The 22713-nt window shown below is 32.0% G+C and overlaps 1 protein-coding gene and 1 long non-coding RNA gene across 9 annotated transcripts; both read right to left on the minus strand.

Annotated features, from left to right (window-relative positions):
- Positions 1-9930: 9930 nt before the first annotated feature.
- Positions 9931-15626, minus strand: LOC107609692 (uncharacterized). Of its 8 annotated transcripts, none has more exons than XR_015892447.1 (8): positions 15098-15626; positions 14619-14739; positions 13712-13839; positions 11723-11811; positions 11434-11516; positions 11077-11309; positions 10940-10998; positions 9931-10220 (listed from the first exon to the last, which is right to left on the minus strand). It is a non-coding gene; the product is annotated as an uncharacterized LOC107609692 (long non-coding RNA). The 8 variants fall into 8 exon arrangements; XR_001613235.3 differs by having other exon boundaries at positions 15085-15625; XR_001613238.3 differs by lacking the exon at positions 14619-14739 and having other exon boundaries at positions 15085-15624.
- Positions 15627-19701: 4075 nt separating this feature from the next.
- Positions 19702-22493, minus strand: LOC107609694 (putative protein S-acyltransferase 22). Its single transcript, XM_088494882.1, has 9 exons — positions 22227-22493; positions 21935-22045; positions 21438-21595; positions 21100-21328; positions 20935-20986; positions 20463-20591; positions 20158-20346; positions 19894-20082; positions 19702-19761 (listed from the first exon to the last, which is right to left on the minus strand). Exons 4-9 carry the CDS (start codon positions 21168-21170, stop codon positions 19702-19704), a joined length of 690 nt encoding a protein of 229 aa, XP_088351008.1. The 5' UTR covers positions 21171-21328; positions 21438-21595; positions 21935-22045; positions 22227-22493.
- Positions 22494-22713: the final 220 nt, after the last annotated feature.

The following is a 22713-nucleotide window of genomic DNA, read 5'->3' on the forward strand; positions in this document are numbered from 1 at the left end:
ATCAGAAAAATATCTGTTTACTCAGTAGAGGAAGTGAAAAAGTGTTGTTAACATTTCTAAACGTAGAAATTTCAAATAATGACATGCATCTTCTAGTGCCATTTATACCAAAGATCTAGGAGCAATTGAATTACTGTTGATATTTCTTGCTTTTCAACTTGGTCCATATTTCTTCCAAACTATGACCTATCCTGATAATTCCTACTTTATCAAATTGGTTAGGGTGATCATGCTCAAAATTTTAGATTGTTGTTATGCTATGCTATGATCATTGATACATACTCTATCTACTTTTGAATTACTATTCATGTCGGAGTTTACATTATGATTGATTTATTCTACATTGTGTTATTTGTGGGAAGAAGCTGGTTTCTGCACTCCACTGTTTGATTTGAAAAATTATTTTCAGGTAAAGTATCTTGGTGAGGAGGGTCAGAATCTTCCTGTAGCTGTGGCTGTAGCTATTTGCTCTCCTTGGGACCTTTTGGTTAGTACTTTTTTATTTGAAAGTGATTCCTTAACCTCGGACTCTTAATGGTGTGAGCTGCTGCTTTTTTATTTTGATATAATTGATGAGGTTTTGTTTAAAGTTTAAATTATTTTTTGTTTTTCCCGATATGCTATCTTAACTAGATGTCATATTACCTATTTTATGTTTGCAGATAGGTGACAGATTTATAAGTCGTAGGCGTGTGCAAAAGTTTTATGACAGAGCACTTGCTTAAGGACTTAAAGGATATGCAAAACTGTATGTTTGCACCTTCTTAATTGAGTTTAAGTATATCCTTGCATTCTTCCCTCATCTTTTCCCTCTGTTATCTCTCTTTCGCTTCAACGCTTGCCGTCCTCTCTGTTTTTCTTTTGAAACCCTAAATCCAACCTTCCCCTTCTTTTTTTTTCATAGATAGCCAACTCACTCCTACTGCTCCGGATAATCCCTGGCCATTCATGCCCTGTTTATCGCTCTCCCTGTCTCCCGAATTCTCATTTCCGTAATGCATATTATGCCGGCGGCTTGCTTCAAGGCAACTGAGGAATCGCATCCCACTTCCTCGGCAACGGCGGTTGCAGCTACAAAGGTCCAATCATCATCTTTTCAAGCGTCTTCTTTGTCGATTGGTAATGGCTCCCTATCCCTCGAATTCAAACCGTGTCTTCTTCCATGTTTTTATTCAATATTATGCCTATCATCTATTTCTTGAGCTCTCTCTTTGTATTTGTGCTTCCTTTTAATTGCATTATTGTGACTTGTGTGCTTTGAAGGAAGCAAATATGAACTCAAGTATGCACCCCTAATTAATGTTTTCAAATATTGGTTTTTTCTTTTCCTTTTTTTGTTTATGTGGGGATAACTAATGGGATTCTTATTTGTATGTGAGGTCCATGTTGATTTTGCAATTATCATTAACATTTAATTTAATTTTTTCCCCAAAGATTTTACATGCAAAGTGATTGAGAGTCAAATTTGGTTTTGTTGCCTTTTTTTAGTTACCCGTTCTTTAACTGTGCAGCAGCTTTTGGGTTCAGAGAATATGGTTTTTGGCGAAGTTAAGTAAGATGGTTTTTTTAATTTTAGAAAATAAAAAATTTTATTTTTATATTATCAAAGTGGCAAAGTATTTCTCTTTTTGGATTGATGCTTTTTTTTCCCTTCTGGTTGTGAGTTAGTTGCGTGTTCTGATGACTGATTGAGTCTTCCTGATGCTATATTGAGTCCGGTGATATCTAGAAGTTTTTTTAAGTTTGTTCAGGTTTGTTCTGTTCCGTGATGCTCTCTATTTAATTTTCTGGCTAGATGAGGTTGCTTTTGTGTGGTTAGACAGTAAAAGAAGAAAATGAAATAAATGAGTCTGTAGCTCTATGTGAATTTGCTTATGAATAACTATTTCATATCAAACTAATTCTGCCTATTAGAATTGATTAAGTTTTATTCATTGTATACTTCAGTAGTATGTCTGTCTTCGCAGAAAATCATCAACAGCAGCCAGAGAAACTAATAGGCTTTCCATATAAAAATGGTGTTGTGTCTAAGCTAGAATAATTAATAGACTTTGTACATAAGAATGATGGTGTGTCTAAGGCAGAACAACTATTAAAGTTTGCATTGAAGAGTAATGGGGTGTCTAAGCCAGCTGAATCGAATGGATTTAGGATCTCTGTAGCATAGCAGGTCGAGCCAGCGACACCATATCAACCGCATGTTATAGAGCTGAGTGACAATGAGGTAAAGTGATGAAGTAAGTCTTTAATCACCTTGAAATAAGATACTAGGGCTCAAAAATAATAAAACTTACAATTTCAAAGGTGATTAGAAATTTACTTTTCCAGTTTTCCGATGCTCCACATTTTAGATGATCTTTTTCCCCTTTCATGACCAGAACTGTTTTACTTTTTCCGTTAACTGTTTCAATTATAAATTCTAATTTATGATACAAAAAGATTGGAGCAACTTTACTCTCACTGATTCCTTGGGTTAGTTTAAGATTGCGTTGTTATGGATGCTGAAATGGGTATTCGCTATCGTTTCTGATATTAAAGGAAACATTCCTATTTTATGTTCAGATAATTTTGAAAGTTAGGCTTCTTTTAAACCGGTTTGTACTTAATGATTTTGTTTAACATGGTTTGATGATTTTTTTTTTTATATTCCTAATTCCTATACTATTATTATAACTATATATTTTCTTTAGGCTAAATTATAATTTTACTTCTTACAGGATTCAATTTATTTATAAAATTATTTTTGGAGAAATGGATATTTTAAGTTTTCAAATGTCATGTTAATTTGATAGCCGTTTTAGATTTCATTTTGTACTTGAAGATAATTTTTAAATTTAATATTTAATTTTCTTCTTTTTTTTTCTTGGTTTGTGGGTTAATTAAAAACTTTATTCTACAGTATATATAAACAATTAATATCTACAGAAAGTTGACTTTTTTTTAATGTTATAAAAGTTATTGATTCTCTCTATATAAGAAAAAAGGAAATATTATTTTAAAAAATTGGTTGGGAGATTTTATTACTAAAAAAAATTTTTACTCATAACATTATTAACAATAATTAACTTTTCTTTTAACAAGTTTCATATTTAACAGGAAGAACCATATTTTTTTATTAAAAAAAAATACATTCTTACTTATTTTTTTACTTATATTTTTTAATTTGTATGTTAATCTGTTTTATATTGCCTACATTTTTTGTTAAGTAATTATTTCTTTCTTTTTTTTTTTTGTCATTTTCCATCATTTCTTTCTCTAATTATCAATGGAAAATAAAAATACAAAAAATTGTAAAAATTAGTTAAACTTTGGGACATATAAAATTTATTGATTTCAAAAGTTCTTAAATGAATAGAAAAAATTATATTTACCATATATTTTTCTCAATATTTAGTTATTTTTAGCTTTCTTAAGTATTAAAAAATTTTCTGATTATTAATTGTTAAATTAATTGTATTGTCTAATTATTCATTTCTCATAACCGTTCTTTTAGTGTCATTTATTTTTAATGAATTATCTAGATTATTTTAATTGTAATCTTATATCTTCTATTAATATTTTTACTTCTTTAACGTTAAGAAGTTAAGATTAGAAGACCAAGGGTGTCTCTGGTTTCTCCCACCCCCCTCCCTACCCCCACACAGACACACAATAAAAAAAGAAAGTTCACAAACAAAACACACACACGCGAAGAAAAAAAAAGGTCAGAAAGAAGACCTAACGTCCTCACTGTGCATCCTCTCCCTCTGGGGTCTCAGCTCACTCAATCCAGAAAGACACCGTCCTACTTTTTGCATCGTTAAACCTCAAATAATCCTACAAGATACAAGTTTGTCATCAGCTCCAGTCCTCTCCGCGTCTCCATTCCTTTGAACAGGTAAACTTTCTGATAATAGAATAACAATTTAACCTTTTGCCCTAACTGTTGCAGTCCCAACATAATCTTCTCTTCACTTTTTTTCTTTTGCTACTGGCATGCATGTATCATTCAAGGAGACGTTCTTCTCCGATTTAAAATGAAAGAAAGAAATTTTTGATTTCCAAAACTACTGATCTGTGATACTTGGATATCTCCAACATCTGATTCTTATTAAGTCCTTTTTTTTATGCTTCCTGTTCGCAGGTTGTGACACGTGGGTAGCTGCTACTTTTGTTAATCAACTTAATTAGAAGCTACATTTAAGGTTACATAATATAATGTAAATTATTAACATGAGTGGTTTCAGTAATTTCTTTCTCTTATATTAATTTATTTATTTGATAATGTATTGGATAAATCTTGCTCTCCATATATAATTTTTTAAAAAAATTTGGATTATGGTATCATAAACATTTTTGGTATTTATCTTTATCTGAATTTTTTGCACGAAAAGAAATTGACAATCAAATTTAGCTTTTTTGCCTTTTTAAAATTTTTCTCCTTCTATATAAAATTATGTGTTGTAAATTACTGTTATTTTAATCGCAATCTATTAGTATATGGTTACATTTATTTATCAATTGTGGTTTTTTTAGGATTTTTTTGGATGTGTATTGAATTACATAAAACTATAATTTTGTTGACAGGCTGAGTGCTAATTTATTATATACATAAAAAATATATTTCCTTGCAGAAAATGTTTATTTTTTGTGTTTGTATTTAGAAATTTACTTTCTGGACTCATATTGAGTTTATTTTATTTTGTTTTCGTTTTGAACTGAAATATAAATTTAAATAGAAGGTTTTTCATATTTAGAAAAGGCTACCTGAAATGTGAAAAATCATAATGGAAGTTTATGATTGTATTTTGTAGAATATCCTGAGCATGATGTTCATGTGGTTTTTTTTAAAACACGGATAGATTTGGGTTGAAATTTTGTTCTGTTTGTGAATTTTTTTCAGATTTTTGTTTGTATTATTACCTTTTGTTTTATTGATTTTTAGTTATAAATAGTTTTGGCTTGAAATTTTGTTCTACTTGTAAAAAGATTAATTGGAACCTTTTGTTTCGATTCTTTTTTGTGGCCTTTGATTGCTAAAGAATGAACACTGTGTTATGAGAATCAAATCAAATACTACGATGATAGGTTAAATTTTTTCTAGTGAGATGATTGTTTTATATAAATTATGTTGAATTTGTTCTCTTTTATGTGGTTTATAATATTTATTTTTTGATGATAAGTGAAAGTACATGTTTACTTCTAGTCCTCTTTTACGTGCTGCTTAAAAAAGTTTAGTTTCATTGAGACATTTGTTTTGCTGGAATTAATAACAATATTTTTTTTCGTCTATTTCATCTTTTGTTTATGAATGGTTGCTGTTCGTTTTTTAGATTTGTTCTTTATTTGTCTCGATTCAGTTTTATCAGCTGTTTTTTCTTGAATTTGTTGAAATCCTATTAGGATTGACTTTATTATGATGCTCTCTTTTGCAGTAGGAGACAATATCTATTCTTTCTTCCTGAATCTTTATTGCAAGTCTCTCTATTTGATAAGTCTCAATGGCCATGAATGCCAATAGAAAAGATCCAAACAGGTATGGTGCTGAGCATTAGACAAGATGTTTTCTTTGTTTCATTTTCAATTTGATTGAAATCTCATTTATTTTTTCATTCAATATATTTCAGATTAACTTTTGAAAATGTTAATGTCAATTAAATATTGATATTGATGTTATGGCATGTATAGTTTTTTTTTTTAATTCTTACTAAGATATTTTTCATGTTGTAATTTAATTTTATTGGCTTCTCATCTATATGTAGGCCAGATTTCAGAAGTTGTTGTAATGTGTAAAATATGTTGTGTAATAGTTTTCCAACTTTGTCTCATGGTTATTTTTCATTAATGTGCTTTTAGTGTGTTACTGTTTTTTATTTTTTATTTTTTTTGTATACTTAGTTAGTTGTTTTCTTGATTAAAAGTCTCAGTCTTAAATTCTAATTGTACCATTATGTTTTAATAGGATGTTTTTAGCAACACAGGTATATTGGCCCAGCGGAAAAGAGCTGGTTTTTAGATTTCGCGTTTTCGATAAGCAGGTAACGAAACATAATGGCCAATGTGCAGTTTTGGACAATGGTATCAATCTCAATTAATTAGATTTCTGATTTGACTATATGTTCTTGAATTTGTTAAATCTACTATTTTCTGCATGTCTGGGAGTGATTGCTTTGCCCTTTTGTCCCTTTTCTATGGATATTTTTTTTTAAATTCATTGAGCTATTTACTGAACTAGAATCTTCTCATTTATTTATGCTAAAGCTTTCTTCTCATTATAATGTTAGTTCAGTTACGTGATTATTGTTCTCTTGTGTTGCTCAGTTGGTAATAATGGTAGATTTAAAAAAGAGGATCTTTGCTAAATAATTAGTTAAAATTATGTGAAGCTTTTTTAGCATGTTTTGTTACACATGAATTAACTTTGGGAAGAACTTTGAATATAGGGTGACAGAGCTCTTCCCCCAAATTTTGTTTCAACTCATGGGGAACAATTGGGGCCAATGTTCTATGTCATTGACGAGTTAGATAATTGTTTAGTGTTGGAGGTGATAAGAAAGAATTATCAGTTGCTCATAACTGACTCCTCATTTGAACATATTAGAACTTTCTATTTTATTGGTAGAGGGGCATCTGTTTAATTTAGGTATGTCGGTTTTGGCATTTTTTTTTATTTCATTGTGGGATAAGGATAACCAACCCATCCGAGTTCACCTTGATCCTGACTTCTATGTTCCTGAGCTAATGGACCCAGAGACACTTGATAATGTATCAAGAGTGTTCTACATAAAGTACACCAGGATGGATGAGGACTCATCAGCTGATGTGATTGTTCTCTCCGGGTCTGAACCATCGGATGATCAGTTTTCATCAGATGCTGATGAAAACAATGATCAAAGTGGGGCACTGCTAGGGGATAATCCCAATGATCCGATAGATTTGTCTAGTGGAAGTAGTTTATCATTGGAGGTTAATGAACAAAGTCACGCGGCAAACGAGTTGGTTGATCCTAGGTAATGCTAGATGTAACTTTTTCTTTGTGTTTCTGATTTTAATATCATGGGATAACTTGCTATTTTTCAGTGTGGCGACTAACATATTTGTATTATCCTTAATTAGATACTCTCCATAGGTTTCTTATGAAAAGAAAATCACAGCTTCGGATGTTGCACAACCTAGATTAGTAACTTGATTTCAAAAGAGTTTTTTTTTATCTTTTTTTTCTTGCAAGCTGATTGGATGTTCTTCCTAAATTTTTTATGTTTGTGTTAACTATGAATTATTCTTTGCAGTATTTGGCTTCAAAATTCGCTGCGTATCTTAAACTGTGTGGAGATGGCTCAATTTGGACAATCACTGGTCCAGATTCCAATGTAGAGAAGAATGTCTTCTTCTTCCACTTATTGAAAAGTGGAGGAAGAGGTGGAGAATGGAAATTTGGAGTTGGGTGGAGGGAATGTTGTAGAATATACAACTTAAAGGAGGGTGATATCATTACTTTGAAACTCGGCTCGATAGCTAGACGGCAGATAGAGTTATCGATCCAGCGACATTAGACCTCCTATGTATAACTCTATTTGATGGATATTTTGAATTATATGTTAATTTGTCTTGGACATATTTTATCTTTTGTTTGATGAACAAATTTATATATGTTGTATATATTTTATTTTGTTATCAGTAGGTATCTTGAAATTATGTGTTTCTAAGATAATACATAATAGTAAACTACATCTCTGTTGAACTTTTTTTTTTTTCTGTTTTTTTAGTGTCTAACAATTGTTTGGATATCTTATTATCTTTTATTATCTTAGAAAATATGTTATGCCATTTATTGACATATTGAATAATTGTTGTATTCTATTTTTTATTTTAGTATAATGATAATTTTGTAATTATTCAAAATTAATACAACATGTCTATTTTTGTAGAATACATTTTAGTTATATTCTTAGTATTTTTCTTTTAAAAGGGTTTAAATTTCGTGAATCCCGTGCATTGCACGGGTTATCACGCTAGTATATATATATATAAAAGTATTAGTTTCATTGAAAAAATATTATGGGGGCAAATGCCCCCTCTTCAATAAGTATGGGTCCGTTCCTGGGAAGTGACATGTTGATTTCTCATGAATCCATTTTCTTGTCAAACTAAATGCACTATTTCATCTCCTAAGTTTATTTTATAAAAATATTTTTATTATAATTATACTATAATTAACATTTAAGTAATATTGTATAACTATATTAATTTAAAAAAATATCTCTATTATAGTTATATAAAATCAATATTTAATACATTATTTAACTAATTATCAATCGAAAATAATAATAATAATAATAATAATAATAATAATAATAATAATAATAATATGATATGATAATCAGATGACAATGGCACCAGTTATTATCACTTGAAAATATTTTTAATCATTTTAATTATATTGATACAATTCTAATTTTTATTCATTATCCAATGAGTTTATTAATGGCAAGTTTATTAATTTTATTTTTGGAATGTTCACAGTTTGTATTTACTAAATGATATTAATTTGTCTTGTTTTTACCGAATTTAAAATATTTAATATAATTTTATATATTAAATAATTTTTAAATTTAAATTTTATATTTATTTTTATTATATTATTTTTAAATTTTAAAATTATTTTATCAAATATAATTATTATTGTTTATTTTTATTAAAAATTATTTTTAATTTGGTTTATCAAATATAGATACTATAACTTTTAGAAAGTTCTTTTTTAAAAATTAGTTTTATAAGCTATTTTTAAAAGTAAATTTTACCAAATTTTTATATTTAAAATTTCTTTTTTAAAAATACTAAATGTGAAATAGTGTTTTGTATATTGAAATGATCCATTTAAAAAAGTTAAAAAATTTAGCTACTTGTTTCAAAGAAAAATCCAAATCCACCCTAAGTGTTGTTTTGTTATTCATTTTAAATTTAAATTTAAATTAAAAAATGTGAAAAGGCCTTGGTTATAAAAAAATTTGAATAATTAACCTAGATCTAATTTTGGATATAATTTGGGAAAATGCCACATTTTTTACCGATATTAAATTTTGATTGGAATCACAAATAATGTTACATATAAATTTGTTATTATAAAAAATCGGAGCATGTTCGTTACATATATTTTGGGGTAATTTTTTCAAACAATGCAATAAAACTAATAAGTAATTAATTTTTAACAGATATTTGTGTTTTTTTTAACAAAAAGAGTATATAGAACATTATTATTTTGTGGAAGATTTGGTATTTCACGTTATATGTTGGGACTGTTTAATAATAATAATAATAATAATAATAATAATAATAATAATAATAATGATAATAATAATAATAATAATAATAAATACCTGTGTAATTTTTTTTAGATTAAAGCTATACATTTTTTAGTGGTTGTCTTTTTTGTCTTTTGGTAAGTTTTTAGTGGTTGTTTTACCTTAGAAATTAAGACCACCGTGTATTTTCTAGTCATATATTCATATGAAGTTCGAAGCCCATCCATTGGCCTAACTCCACAGGTTTTTGAACAACCTACTTAGCCCAATACTCACCAAAAAACAATGAAGCTAATTGACATGGTTAATCACAATTATACCACTACAAACCCTCTGCTGATTCATCTGAAAAAGCTGCTGCAAGGTCATTCCACCAACTATCCAATTCAACCACAGTAAATGCGGCTGTCAATATGGGATGAGGACAAATCAGTGACATCAGTTCTACATGTATAGATGTTATACCATAGCAAGACCCTTAAGTTATTTATCCAAACTAGGCCTAAGTAATTGAACGCATTATAAATAATGCTACACATCCAAGTCTTTTTCTTAACTAAATCCATCCAAGTTGGTCTAACATAACAAAAACAAGGTATGACTAACATTATTCCAAGTCTTATTATTTAACTTAGTTGAACTTGATTCATAAAAAAACTTAGATATGTAGCATTACTCTAAAGTTATTATCTCCACAAAGTTACACATATTGTACATCAGACAAATTCAAGATATACAGAAAGAACTTTAACCATGAATTACATAAGGTGACTTACCAAAGAATATGTTAGAAACATAAACCAACCTAAACAAAAAAAATTCCAGGGCTATGAAGGATTGCTGGTCAAGGATGTTAAGCACATAAACCATTATATATGTTTGCCACATCAACCCACCAATGATGACATGATGTAATGAACATTTGGGTCTTCTAGTCATCTGTTTATCTCAATACCAAAGGAACAGGAAATTACTGACACAGAACAAGAAGGCAAATGGAAACAATGGTGTAATTCATATTTTAACTTCATTCTCTAGAGATGAAAGATTTAACTGATTATATAACAACTTGTTTTAAAAGAAGAAATGCCAAATTGATATGATGGCTATTTATAATGTCAACATCTAACTTACATGATAAATGCATAGAATTATGAAAGAAAATTACTGATTAGATTGTTATACTTGGGTCCAAACCATAGGTGATATTTTTGTTTATGACTTAGAAGTGTTAAATCAAGGAGTCTGATCTTATGAATGAGTATATGCCATTGGCACCAGCTAAGTTCATCACCCAAATACATAATCAAAAACATTATTTGAAGGGTAGGATGAAAACAAGGCTAACTGATCTGAGCCCTTACCATCAAGAAACTCAGGTGACACACTCAAACCTAGGTCCAATGTGTTGGTGTGGTGGTTACAATATACAATATATTGGTTCACCAGGAGCAGCAAATCTAATTGTTTTACAGTCAAAGCTTACTGCTGATTGGATAAAATAGCTAAGGCCATCCACATAATGCATAGTATAAGAGAAAATCAAGTTGGTGCAGAGAATAATTGAAGAGTTTTTTCTTTAACATTTTCTGATTTTCATTAGAAGAACTTATCAATTTAAGACTTAAGATTAGCCAAAAGCTTTTCTCATGTCTTACCCTGCCAACATAGGATGATGATGTAAAGATCCATGGTTCACAAGAACTCCAGGTGAGGCCTGTCACATGAACCAATAGTTGGAAATAAAAATCAATAAAGATCAAGAATTTAAGTAAAAGAGGAAGAAATCTCTTACCACAAATGTTGTCTTCATAATCACAATAAGTATTGAGTAAAGGATCAACCCAACAAGTGACTCAGCTTGGTTGCAGAAATGTAAACATAGGCAAATCAGAAAAATAATATTAGTCATAAAAAATGTTTAATAATGTCTAAAATCAGAAAATGACCTCTCAGTTGATACATCATCATTGCCTAAGAGGCAAGCCATAGATTCACTGTTGAATCTGTACCAGTACTCTGTAATATCTGCATCATGAAAAATAATTAAATAACCTCATACACAAATGAACAAATAGAAGAGGTTTGTAAGTAATTCATTATGCTTGTGTTTGTGTGTTGTCTGTATGAACGGGAGAGAAAGAGAGATAACCAAGATCATTCTGTCATACTCAGGGTTACATTTGACAATCCATGTCCTGGCAATACAAGTAATACAGATTGCCAATCAGATGTCTGCAAAAACAATATCAAATTGCTTATTTTCATAAAAGAAAAAGCTTTTAATGGCATAAAGGCATAAGTTATTTGGAAATCAAAATCATGATTATAACACGAGGGAAGCATGGAATAGAGAGTATTTGTTTCTACATATTATTTCTCATTATCCTTTGTATATAACTAAGAAATGAAACAACTCTTCAACTACAGGTGATAGTTACCAATGCGTATGTCCTAGAAACTCTTGGATGGGAACTATTGGTTTTCTTAGATCTCAGATACGTATCCCAGACTCATGTTTTGAAGTAACCTGAATAGAGCATAGTAATTCAACTGAGTTAATAAGAATGGAATATGGTAGAATATTACCATCTCAAAAGTCAGCTGCTATGTAACTGTGAAGTGGCATAATTTAAATTAAGAGTAAAGTATTGTTTTTCTTCCTAAAGTTTAAATCGTCCTATTTAAGTCCTAAACATTTTAAAATCGTTTCAATGTTGTGTTGCCGTTAGTGATTTGTTAACAAAATTGACGATATAACAACATTGAGACAATTTCAAAAATATTAGTGACTTAAATAGGACAAAAATATTGGGGGATAAAAACGATATATTACTCTTAGAAAAATTACCAAATCAAGTAAAATGAAAGTGAATTTTCACAGAATGAATTGCATTTCAAATTCAAGAATTTCACTCATTCTTGTAAAATGGCTAGTAGATAAAATTTTAGGAAAGAAAAAAAAGAGTATGGTACATATTGAAAGTATAAATGATACCTTTTTGTCTCTAATATACCGAACTTTTTTAATGTTTAATTTAATTAAACTTTATTTTTAACTTTGAAATAAATTTTAATTTTATCCTTTAATAATATCAACTTTTTTACGATATATAATTATTCAATTTATTTTTTAATTTTACTCATAATAAAAAAATAAACTTACTTAAAATGAAAATAATGTGGTTAAAAATAATTTACTTAGATATGATTAAAAAAATAATTGAATAATTAGCTACAGTAAAAATTTAATATTATTGAATGATAAAATTAAAATTTATTTCAAAGTTAAAAATAAAGTTTAATTAAATTAAACATTAAGAAAGTACGGTACATTAGCGAAAAAAACGTTTAATTTTAACTTTATTGTATATGTATCATGCTCTTTTTTTCTTTTTCTGGAAGTTTATCTACTAGTCATTTTATAAGCATTCCATGATAAGTAAAAGTTTTGAATTTGTAATGCAATACATTCTGTTAAAATTCACTTTCATGATAAAGTAATGTATCGTTTTTGTCGCCAACGTTTCATCCTATTTAAGTCCCTAACATTTCAAAATCGTCTCAATATTGTCCTACCGTCAACTCTATTAACAAATCACTAACGGCATGACAACATCGAGACGATTTTAAAATGTTAAGTACTTAATAGGATGATTTAAATGTTAGGGACAATTTTGGAACTTACCCCAAACGTTAAGGACAAAAATGATACTTTACTCTTAAATTAAAGTATTTTTCAACATTTGGGAGGAAGAAAAACAAAGCAGACAACCTATGTGTATATTTGAATCTACAGCTGAATGTCAGCGATAGCAATGATGATAATTCATCTATAATCATTGGTGAATTTCAGGGGGAAAAATGCTTAAAACACATTATATTAGACACAGATTTTTTAACCATTTTTGAGAAAATGTATAAACACATTTAACAGTTCAACAATGACCACAAAGTTCAAGTCTTACAAGTACGTGTTTCCTTTTAGGGTGATAATTAACACTGCACACATGGGAGCATACAACTGAAATAGTCTTCCTAAGATTCAAAGAACCCTATTAATCGACAATAATTCCAAGTGATACTAATTCATACTAAAACTAGTTGCTTGCAGGGGAATATATAACCCTCTCCCTTAACCCACAATAGTGAACTTCAAGTGAAAATAGTAATTTACTTAAGGAAAAGGGGAAAAAAACTGGAAATATATTTACTTTCAAAACTAAACAAAATCATGTAATGATGTTTCAAGATGGCTAAAATCAAGTTACCACGTAATTCAAAGTTCTAATAAAACTAAACTAACTTTACTCATTTTTTAAAAATCAAAAACATGTTTGTGCTCACCATTGTGGAATATTATCCATTTATCATCATCTATTTAAATAAATCAGTACGAGAATGAATTATGTTATCTGAACATTACATACCCCATTGCTCTAACATCCCAGAATTGGAGAGATGATTCATAAGTTGCAGCAACAGAATTCACATCATGTGGATCCCATGTCCCACCAGATATCTTGTGGGACATGCTAGCTGAATCTTATGATTGTATCTACATTTTATGTTGGGGTTCATGTTATTCCAACAGTCATTGCACCGCCATTCGCAAATATGGTATATTGTAATCACATGTTACTAAGTAAAGCGGATTCTTCAAGGTATTAAAACTATGATTATCAAAGTCCAAACACATTTACATTCAAATACAATGCTATCTAACACCAATATCCCTAGTAATTTTGCGTTGTCCAACTTTTATGCAGATGGGGGTTAATATTGAGTTTCCTTCTCCAACCCAAATAATCAAATCATAAAATCATAGAGTCAGAGTCATCCAAACTACAGCTAGGCATTTAGCAATCACGCTACCATGAATTAGTAATACACTCTAGACTCTATTATCTAAGACAAAATAAGACCCATTATGGACAACATATAAAATCTATTTCTTAGTCATTTTAGGGAGATCCATTTACAAATTCTTCAATCATTTTCAAAATCTCAAAAGAATAGCTTCCAACAAAACAATTATCTTCAGAGTTGATGCAGGAAGAAATAAAATAACTAATCCATTGATGACATGTTAATATTACACTTTCAAGGAGAATGGAATAATTTCCTGAGGGAGAGAGAAATCATTTGTTTCACATTTGCATGTGATTAAATGATCTTTCATCATTTTACTCTCCCAATTTGTCACGTGTGCAACATTCAACATTTCAAATCATTAACTTATTATAACAAGTGATGGTTACTTGGATAACAATATCATTTGTTTTAGTGTCAATACAAGTTTTTCTTATGCATGCATGGGTCACAAACTTCATATACCATGTAGTCTGAACTTCATACTTGTGCAGCTTTTTTGGAAACAACTGGACTCCACAAGTACAGGTTTTTCTCACTGATGCTGATTAATTTATCATGCTTTCCAGATGGGCATCAGAGAATACTGTTTGGGAGAATTTTCAGTAAGGATTAAGAAGACAAAATAAAATAGCGTATGAAATTCAGAGAGAGAGAGTAATGTGGATACATGAAACAATAACAATAACTCTTCTAGGACATAGCCAAAAGGGTATTACAATACTGTAAGCTTAGAGTTATAATATCTTTCTTAAGAAGAATCGTTAACTAATTTGTCCTAAAATATTTCTTCAACATCTTTAGATAATTACCAAAACCTCTAGCAATGACTTAGCATATAACATAAGCACTGAAAGTTCAAAAGATTAAATTACAATATCAGTACCTAGCAGATAAATCAAAATCAGCATATAGGGAATTACAAACTCACCATTTAATCTTACCAGCAAGAGCGTCTAGCAATGTAACTTTTCTAACAAAGCCGATTTGCTGGTTCACAGACGCAGCGGTCGTAGGCGGATCAGCTGCAAGAAAGACCGCCACGAACGACGCAGTGGTCAAGACGACCTGAGTTGACGAAGCGGCGAAGGTGAGAGGAGGCGTTCTGTTCCGTCGGGTTCCCTCAATCGTGGCCAAGCCACTACTATTCCTGGCGGCGGTATTTCCCTGGGATCGTGAAGTTGAGACCCGAACAGAGACTAAACCTCACGCACCGGTAGCAGCGGCTTCGGGAGAAGACAGAGAAAACGCAACAGAGAACAACAGTGAGGGAAGAAAGAGAAGGAGGAACTGGAGACCAACGGTGGTGCTTGGCGCGCCGCCGATGGTTTTTCCGGCAGCTGTGAAGCCCAGGGCAGAGAGGCAAGGAGCCGCTGGGTAAGCCCAGAATAGAAAGAAGATGGGTGATAGCTACTTTAGGCCCAATTTTAAAGATTACAACATATTTGGATCAATTTTAGATTTATGCATCAAATATATTTTGTTGCTTTGGATTGAAGATTGATTTTTTTTATTAACGGGGATCTAGGAAGAATTTTAAAATTTCTTTTAGAAGTAGAATAGAAATAAGATACGCATCGGATTGAATATAGTTAAAATATCGATCTAATCTGCACTAAATTCATTCAATCGAATTTATGGATGAATTGGATCTTATATCACGATCCGGTCCTATTAGAGTGCAGATTAGATTGGATCCGATTCGATGACTATGCGGATCAGATGAAAATAAAAGTAGATTCAATAGCCCAATTAGAATAGTTTTATTAGTAGTTGATCTATTATAAATAAATATAGTAAAAATGTAATTACAATTATTAATTAAGTAAATAGTCAAATTAGTTCCTGAAAGATTACTCGATCTCCAAATTGATCCCCGAAAGAATAAATTAATCAAAATTATCCCCAAAAAATTTAAAATTGGTAACGTTAGTCCTTCCGTCTATTATTTGACTAACGACGTTACCATTTGCTTACCTGGCTGTTAGTGTGACTTGTCAGCAAAAGTTTGAACGACGTCGTTTTCTTTGGTCACCCCTTACAACGCTTCATTTTCCATCCCTGTTTCGTTACATCTCTCTAATTCCATCCTTCTTTTGAAAACAAAACATCTCTCTAATCCCTTCGTCTTCAGTTCTCACCTCCACAAAGACGAAGCATTGAACAGCGACTATCAGCCTAGATCGACGACGACATTGTGTTGGAGTTGAAGGTGACCGGTTTACGACAACCTTGGTCAAGCGAAGAGGGCACACCATCGCCTTGCGTGAGAAGTAGGTTACTTTTTTTTGTTATTTTTTGCGATTGATTGTGGTTTTATATGCTGATGAATGTGCTTTTATGATCGTTGGAAATCCATTGTTACTGTTTGCAATGTTAGGGTTTGAAAAACATGTTCAGGCTTAGGGCTTGCGTGGTGACCCATGAATGACTCTGTTTTTCGAGATTTGAGAGCAATGTTTGTGCTCTGTATAGCTGCATGTGTGTGTTTTATTTTCATTTTTGTAGTTGATGATGACTCTGCTTTTCTTGTTTTTGAAAAAAAATTCCAATAGTTCAGTGTGTTGCTATTTTGGTTGCAGATGGAAGGTCCCCCTATGACCTTTGTATTTCACTATGGTGGAAAGTTAAAAACAGATGAATCAGGATATCTGTTTTACGAACCAAATAATACTGAAGTATTAATGGGTGTAGAAGCAGACACTCTAGATGTGTTTTTTGTAAAGGGATATTATAAGGAGTTAGGATATGCTGAGATGAACAATTGCTTGTGGAAGGTTCCTGGAACACGTCTGGACGATGGCTTGAGGAGGCTAGAAAATGGTGTTGATCTGTTGGCATTGGTTAAGGATTGCAGGAGGAATCATCACCTTATAAACATCTATTTTGAGCATGTAGTTTCTAAGCCACACGTAGTTGACTGCATGGGCGAGGATGATGATGATGTACTACAGTTGCCAACCATTCCTGAACCCCTAGAGAAATTGAATAAGGACCACAATGAAGTAAAGACTCAACCAAATTGTAAGACCACAAAAAAATCTCCTCAGCAAAAAAGGAACAACTCTCAGCCCACTAACACAACTAGAAAATGGATTAATACAGACAGATTTAGTCTTTATTACAGACGGATTTTTGGTTACCGACCAAATTACCGACGGATTTTGTCCCTCTGTAAAAGTCCCGTCGGAAATTATTTACCGACAGATTTTTTTCCGTCAGAAAATTACCGACGGATTTTTACCAGTTACCGACGGATTTTTCCTCTGTAAATTCTTCATCCATTTCCCGAAGACGACGAACTTTTTGACGGATTTTTCATCTGTAATTACAGACGGATTTTTTGACGGATTTTCCGTCTGTAATTACAGACGAATTTTCTGACAGATTTTTCGTCTGTAATTTGAATCTTGGAAAACCATCTTACACTCTGATTACAGACAGAAAATCCGTCTGTAAATCCGTCGGTAAGGTAAAATATTTTTTTTTTAGATTTTTCTATTACAAAAATAAACCTGTTTTCATACAAAATAAATATAAATTTAATAAAAATATTTTTTTATCTATTTTGTATTCGAATATTTATAATATTTCAAAAAATAAACAAGTTCATCGTATTATCAAACTAAAAGAAAAGTATTATAAACAAACAAGTTAATATAATTAAAAATATAAACAAAATGTATTGATACATCAACTATAATAATAAATAACAACCATACATCAACAAAGTGTATTGATACATCAACTATAATTCAAAACCTAAACTCAATGTATTGTTCAACCATACTAAATTTATCATGTATTCAATACATAAACTTTAATGTATTCATAGAAGAGTGCCATTGTCAATCGACTCCTGAGCTGCCTTTGCAGCAGCTAACATTCTTGAAAATAATAGCCGTGTCTCCCTTGAGTAATGATCCTTTTCTTTCTCTTGGACTTTCTATGTTGCTATTGAATTCCTCAACAGTCCAATCCTCACTTTCAAAATCACCCTTCAGGACACACAGCTGGACCTTCAAGGAGGGACCATCTCTTGTAACTAGTTTTAGAGAAAAAGGAACAATCAATAACACTTTCTTTTCCTTCCAAAAGCTCAAGTTTAAGTTTCTCAATATGGAAATACACAAACAAACAACTCACTTCAGCTAGAAATAGATAATAGATTAAATACTCACCACTTTCCGAATTGCAGGTTCCAAGATCAACGCCTTGTCATTGGTGGAACCACTATTGGAAAAAGGGCAAAGACGTTAAGAGGTGTAAAGTGCATAAAAGAAAGGTGAATCAAGAGAAGAGAAGTACCGGGTGTTTGGTAGTGCTGCTTTTTGTTTACAAAGAGGGAGCTGAAGGTCTCTTTCATCATTACCCTCATCATAAACTATACAAGATGGGACACTAGGAGAGACAAATAAAAGTTAGCACATCAGCAGAAAAGCTCACTCATACAGGAAGCCCAATAATGCAATCACACAGCAATACATTATCAAAATGAGCCAAATGTTAATGTTGACTTGAGATGAGAGTATGTCAAGAAGCCAACAGCCAACTTAAAAAGAATATTAAGTAGAATTAAGAAAGATATGCAGCAGACACTGAAGGCAAGGAGATTGTGCCTATTTTGATATCCGAAAAAAAAAAGAAAAGAAACACCCTCTTTAAAAGTAGAGGACCACTTGAAGGATATATCAGAAATCAAATGAGTGCATTTCTTTGTCAATTCTGCAGAGTACTTTCCACCATTTTGTAAAGTAAGCTTCTCAATCTCTTTGCGTTTATCTGAAATAATTGAAGCAAATTAACATCCATGATCCAACAATTTTATTAAGACCAAGACCAACAGATAGCTATGTTATAACCTGCTGGAATTCCAGTAACACAAATCGTCAATCCGGAGAAAGGAAGGACCTTGTATGACTCCTGAGGAACAACACGATGCTCCTCTGAGCATTGCTTTAACCATTCATAAGTAACTATTGGTTTCTTCAGTATATTCAAATCCCACTGCAAGACACATAAAGGATATTTGTAAGATGTATATCATGAATATCCAAACCTCCACAAAGAGTGGATGAGGGATAATGGGTTTTTCAAATTTTATAAAAGAAGAATGGACATCCTGAATAATTATAATTGTCAAACAAGTTTTTGAAATGGTTATATTTCCAGAATCAAGTAGACCCCTAGATTCGGTGTTTGAGATTTGAGAGGGAGTCAGATAAGATTTGTGTGCATAAATAAAATAGGATAATTGAAAACAGGACCTTTTGTCATGGAAGCCATAGCTATGTCAGCAGGAAGGAAACCCTGCTTGCTGGCAGTACGCCGTTTGTTGTCGATTCTGGGGACTTGTCGACCCCGGCTACCAAAACTGCTCTATGGCTCTAGTTTGAAAGCATCATTGTGTCTCACCACAGGCTTACAGAATTTCGGACCTTTTTCTTGCTTCAGTAGCAGCCTTGGAAACCTCTTTTGCATTTAATTGCGCTAATGTCCAAGGACTAATTTTGACTGCTTCAGGATTCTTTCTCTTAGATGGTTCTTCTCAAATACTCTTCTTTCCAAGTGAGCTTACGGAACCGGTTTTTGGTGGGATTACATCAAACTGCAGCCAATGAAAGCAACATATGGTGCCATGTAAGAAAATGGAACACACAAAAGCACCAGGGATGTCATGTCTGACAAAGAAAGCACATTAATACCAAAAGCAAGTTGAATTTTTTTAAAAAAATGTTACCTGATCTTCATCGAACAGGTGTGGTGGTGTGCACCACGAACCACGCTGGAACGTAGTGAAGGAGCTCGCACTGCTAAATCCAGTAAGTGAGCTAACAGTTGACATTTGAGGACTTTGTTGACCACCAACTCCTTGCTGCTCCTGCTCTTGCTCCGTCAGAGCTATGATGTAATCATAAGTATTGATTCCCTAAGTAACTCAGCAATAACCATAACATTTGGCACCAAAAATGTACGCTTAATGAGAATTACTAGAAAGATGAACTTGTAGAGGATTCAAAAAAGGGTACACAAATATCAGAATATTTTTCAATTGGCTTCCATCATTTTCTTTTTGCCAGATTAATGATGTAGCAAGCAACTGCCAAGTTCCCTTTTCAACAAGGAGGATGTGAAAGAAGAAAAGCTGTGCAACAGGCAAGGTAGCAATCATAGTCAGAATGGTGCAAACAGACTGAAAACAAAAGAAATGAAATATATTCCGATTTCCAAACACGTAATAAAGTAATATGTTATAGCAGTATAGTAGCCATGTACTAAGATAAGAGAAAGACAAGGCATAATGCTTACCACCACAATGACAAAGAGAACAATAGAGAAACTACTTCCCAACTTGGAGGAGATGTCAGTAGAAAACTGCTTTCTCTCAACAAAACCATAGATAAGCACAAATATCCCAGTCAACCATTGAAGAATAAGCTGCAATCTCAAGCCCAAAGATTTAAAAAACCATGTATAGACCTTTTAGTAGTTAATCTGAATGAATGGAATTTGCTGCAGCAGAGGAAAACTCTACAACAAGCAACATAAAAAAGAGTTAATTTATATATCTCAATCCATAAAGCAAGTAGATTCAAATAGCGAAAAACAAAAAGCTGAATAAACATAGTTAAATAAGGAAAAGAAATGATCTGAATAATGAATGAAGCAGCAAATAGAATACCGAGCTATATGGTGAAAGAGTGAGATAGCAAAGGAGTTGGAAGAGCAAATAGAATACCGAGCTATATGCTAAATAATCAGAATTTAGCACTCTTAGTACCTTGTCTGGATGAGGAAGGAGGCAAGACCCAACAGAAAATGAAACCTCTGACCTATCAACATAAGCAAACATGAAACAACAAAGAAACCTATGTTTAAGAAAGGCCCAACAAGTCTAAAACCATGAAAGAGAATCAGATAAGATATAGTTTGGACAGTAGCTGACCGAATTGCAGGGTTGAGCTCAGAAGAAGAAGAAGAAGAACAACAAGGAAGCACGGCTCCCACACCCAACATCTAAAACAACACATGAGAGGTGAAATCTTAAAGCAAATATTACACAATGTATATTACCAAAGAAGAATTTGATCTTTGAGTCTTTGAAGCTTTAGCAAGTTGCGATCTTGCTTGTGCAATTGCTGCATGAGACTGCTCAATGTTGGACCCAATATCATCTAAAAAAATATAAATTCTTGGCATCAGATCAGATGAGAAGTTCTGGACAAATAAAAAACTTGGGATTAAAACAGAGATGTACTCAATTAGAATAGAAGTGAAAGTTACCAATCATAGCTTCCTGTTCATGCACAAACACAGCAAGATCTTTAAAAATTTCATTTACTTCACCAATTTGCTGCTGAATTTCTTGAATGCCTTGCTCTCTTTCTTCAATGATAGCCTCATTGAAGGCAATCTCATTATCTAAAAACAAGACCTCCTGCCTGCAGCAAGATAATGCAATATCTCAATTCAGTTTTCTTAGAAGGAATAGAAGAATTGATAGTGAATTAAGCAAAAGTAATCATGCTCACAAAATCTAATGTTTTAAGATGTAAACAGATAAGACACAATAATTATGCAAAGCAGTAAGTCAGAATAATTACAAGGCCTTGTCCAATTCATGAAACAACAATTTTCTAAATAGCAAGGCATCCAATAAAAGCTATGATTAACATAAAAAAATTTCTAAATAAATAAGAGAAAAATATTACTACACTTGAAGCATTACACAAACATAAAACAAGACAAATAAAACAAAATGGAGATAATTATTTACGCACCTATGTTCTTGTCAAGGGTCTTGGTGAACTGGTTCAAAGCTGGTGGAACCTTCAACCTCTGCTTCAGGATCCTCTTCTTCCTCTGGATTAGTACGGGTTCGTAACCTTCTCCTGAAGAAATGCATGAGAATCAAAACAATGAATAATAAAAAAAAGAATGAAAACCTAGATTCATAATCGTAACAGGGAAGGGACAGGGAAGGAACAAGGCTAGGGCTAGGGATAATGAAATCAGAATAGAATCAAAATGGAAGGGGTTAGGAATATGGATGAGAAGGAGGCGGAGGCCTACCTGAACTAACAGCGACGAGAAGAGATGATGGCAAACCTCCAGCGAGGAGAGAAGAAGCAGCGACGAGAGCGGCACGGAAGGAGCTCATAAGACAAGAGCACGGCGGAGAGAGCTCGTACGACGATGGCAATGAAGGGAGCAAACGTGATGAGGGAGACGGAGGGAGCTCGTGCGACACCAGCCACGGCGGCGGCGACAGCGGAGGACGTCACATCTTCAACGGAGAGAGAAGGCAGGGAGTAATCCAAGGAAAACGTGAAAAAGTGAAATGAACCATTGGGAGTTTCAAGAACCTAACTCCTTATTCTAATATTTCTGACGAAAAAGTTTAAATTATAGATGGAAAAATCTGTCTGTAATAATTTAATAAAATATAGTGTTTTGTCTATTTAATTACAGACGGATTTTCTGTTTGTAATCATTTTCCACGAAAAAAATTAATTTTACTGACAAAATTATCGACGGATTCTATTTTCTGTCTATAATT

The sequence above is a fragment of the Arachis ipaensis genome, chromosome B7 (assembly GCF_059453495.1).
Source record: "Arachis ipaensis isolate K30076 ecotype BB chromosome B7, ASM5945349v1, whole genome shotgun sequence".
Lineage (NCBI taxonomy): Eukaryota > Viridiplantae > Streptophyta > Magnoliopsida > Fabales > Fabaceae > Arachis > Arachis ipaensis.

Excerpts from the sequence above, each read along its gene's own strand:
- LOC107609694 (XM_088494882.1), bottom strand. The coding sequence starts at position 21,170 with ATGTTGGGTGTGGGAGCCGTGCTTCCTTGTTGTTCTTCTTCTTCTTCT. Across the intron at positions 20,987-21,099 it reads GAGCTCAACCCTGCAATTCG|GTCAGAGGTTTCATTTTCTG; the intron begins GTCAGCTACTGT and ends TTATGTTGATAG. Across the intron at positions 20,083-20,157 it reads CTTTTTTGAATCCTCTACAA|GGAATCAATACTTATGATTA; the intron begins GTTCATCTTTCT and ends TGAGTTACTTAG.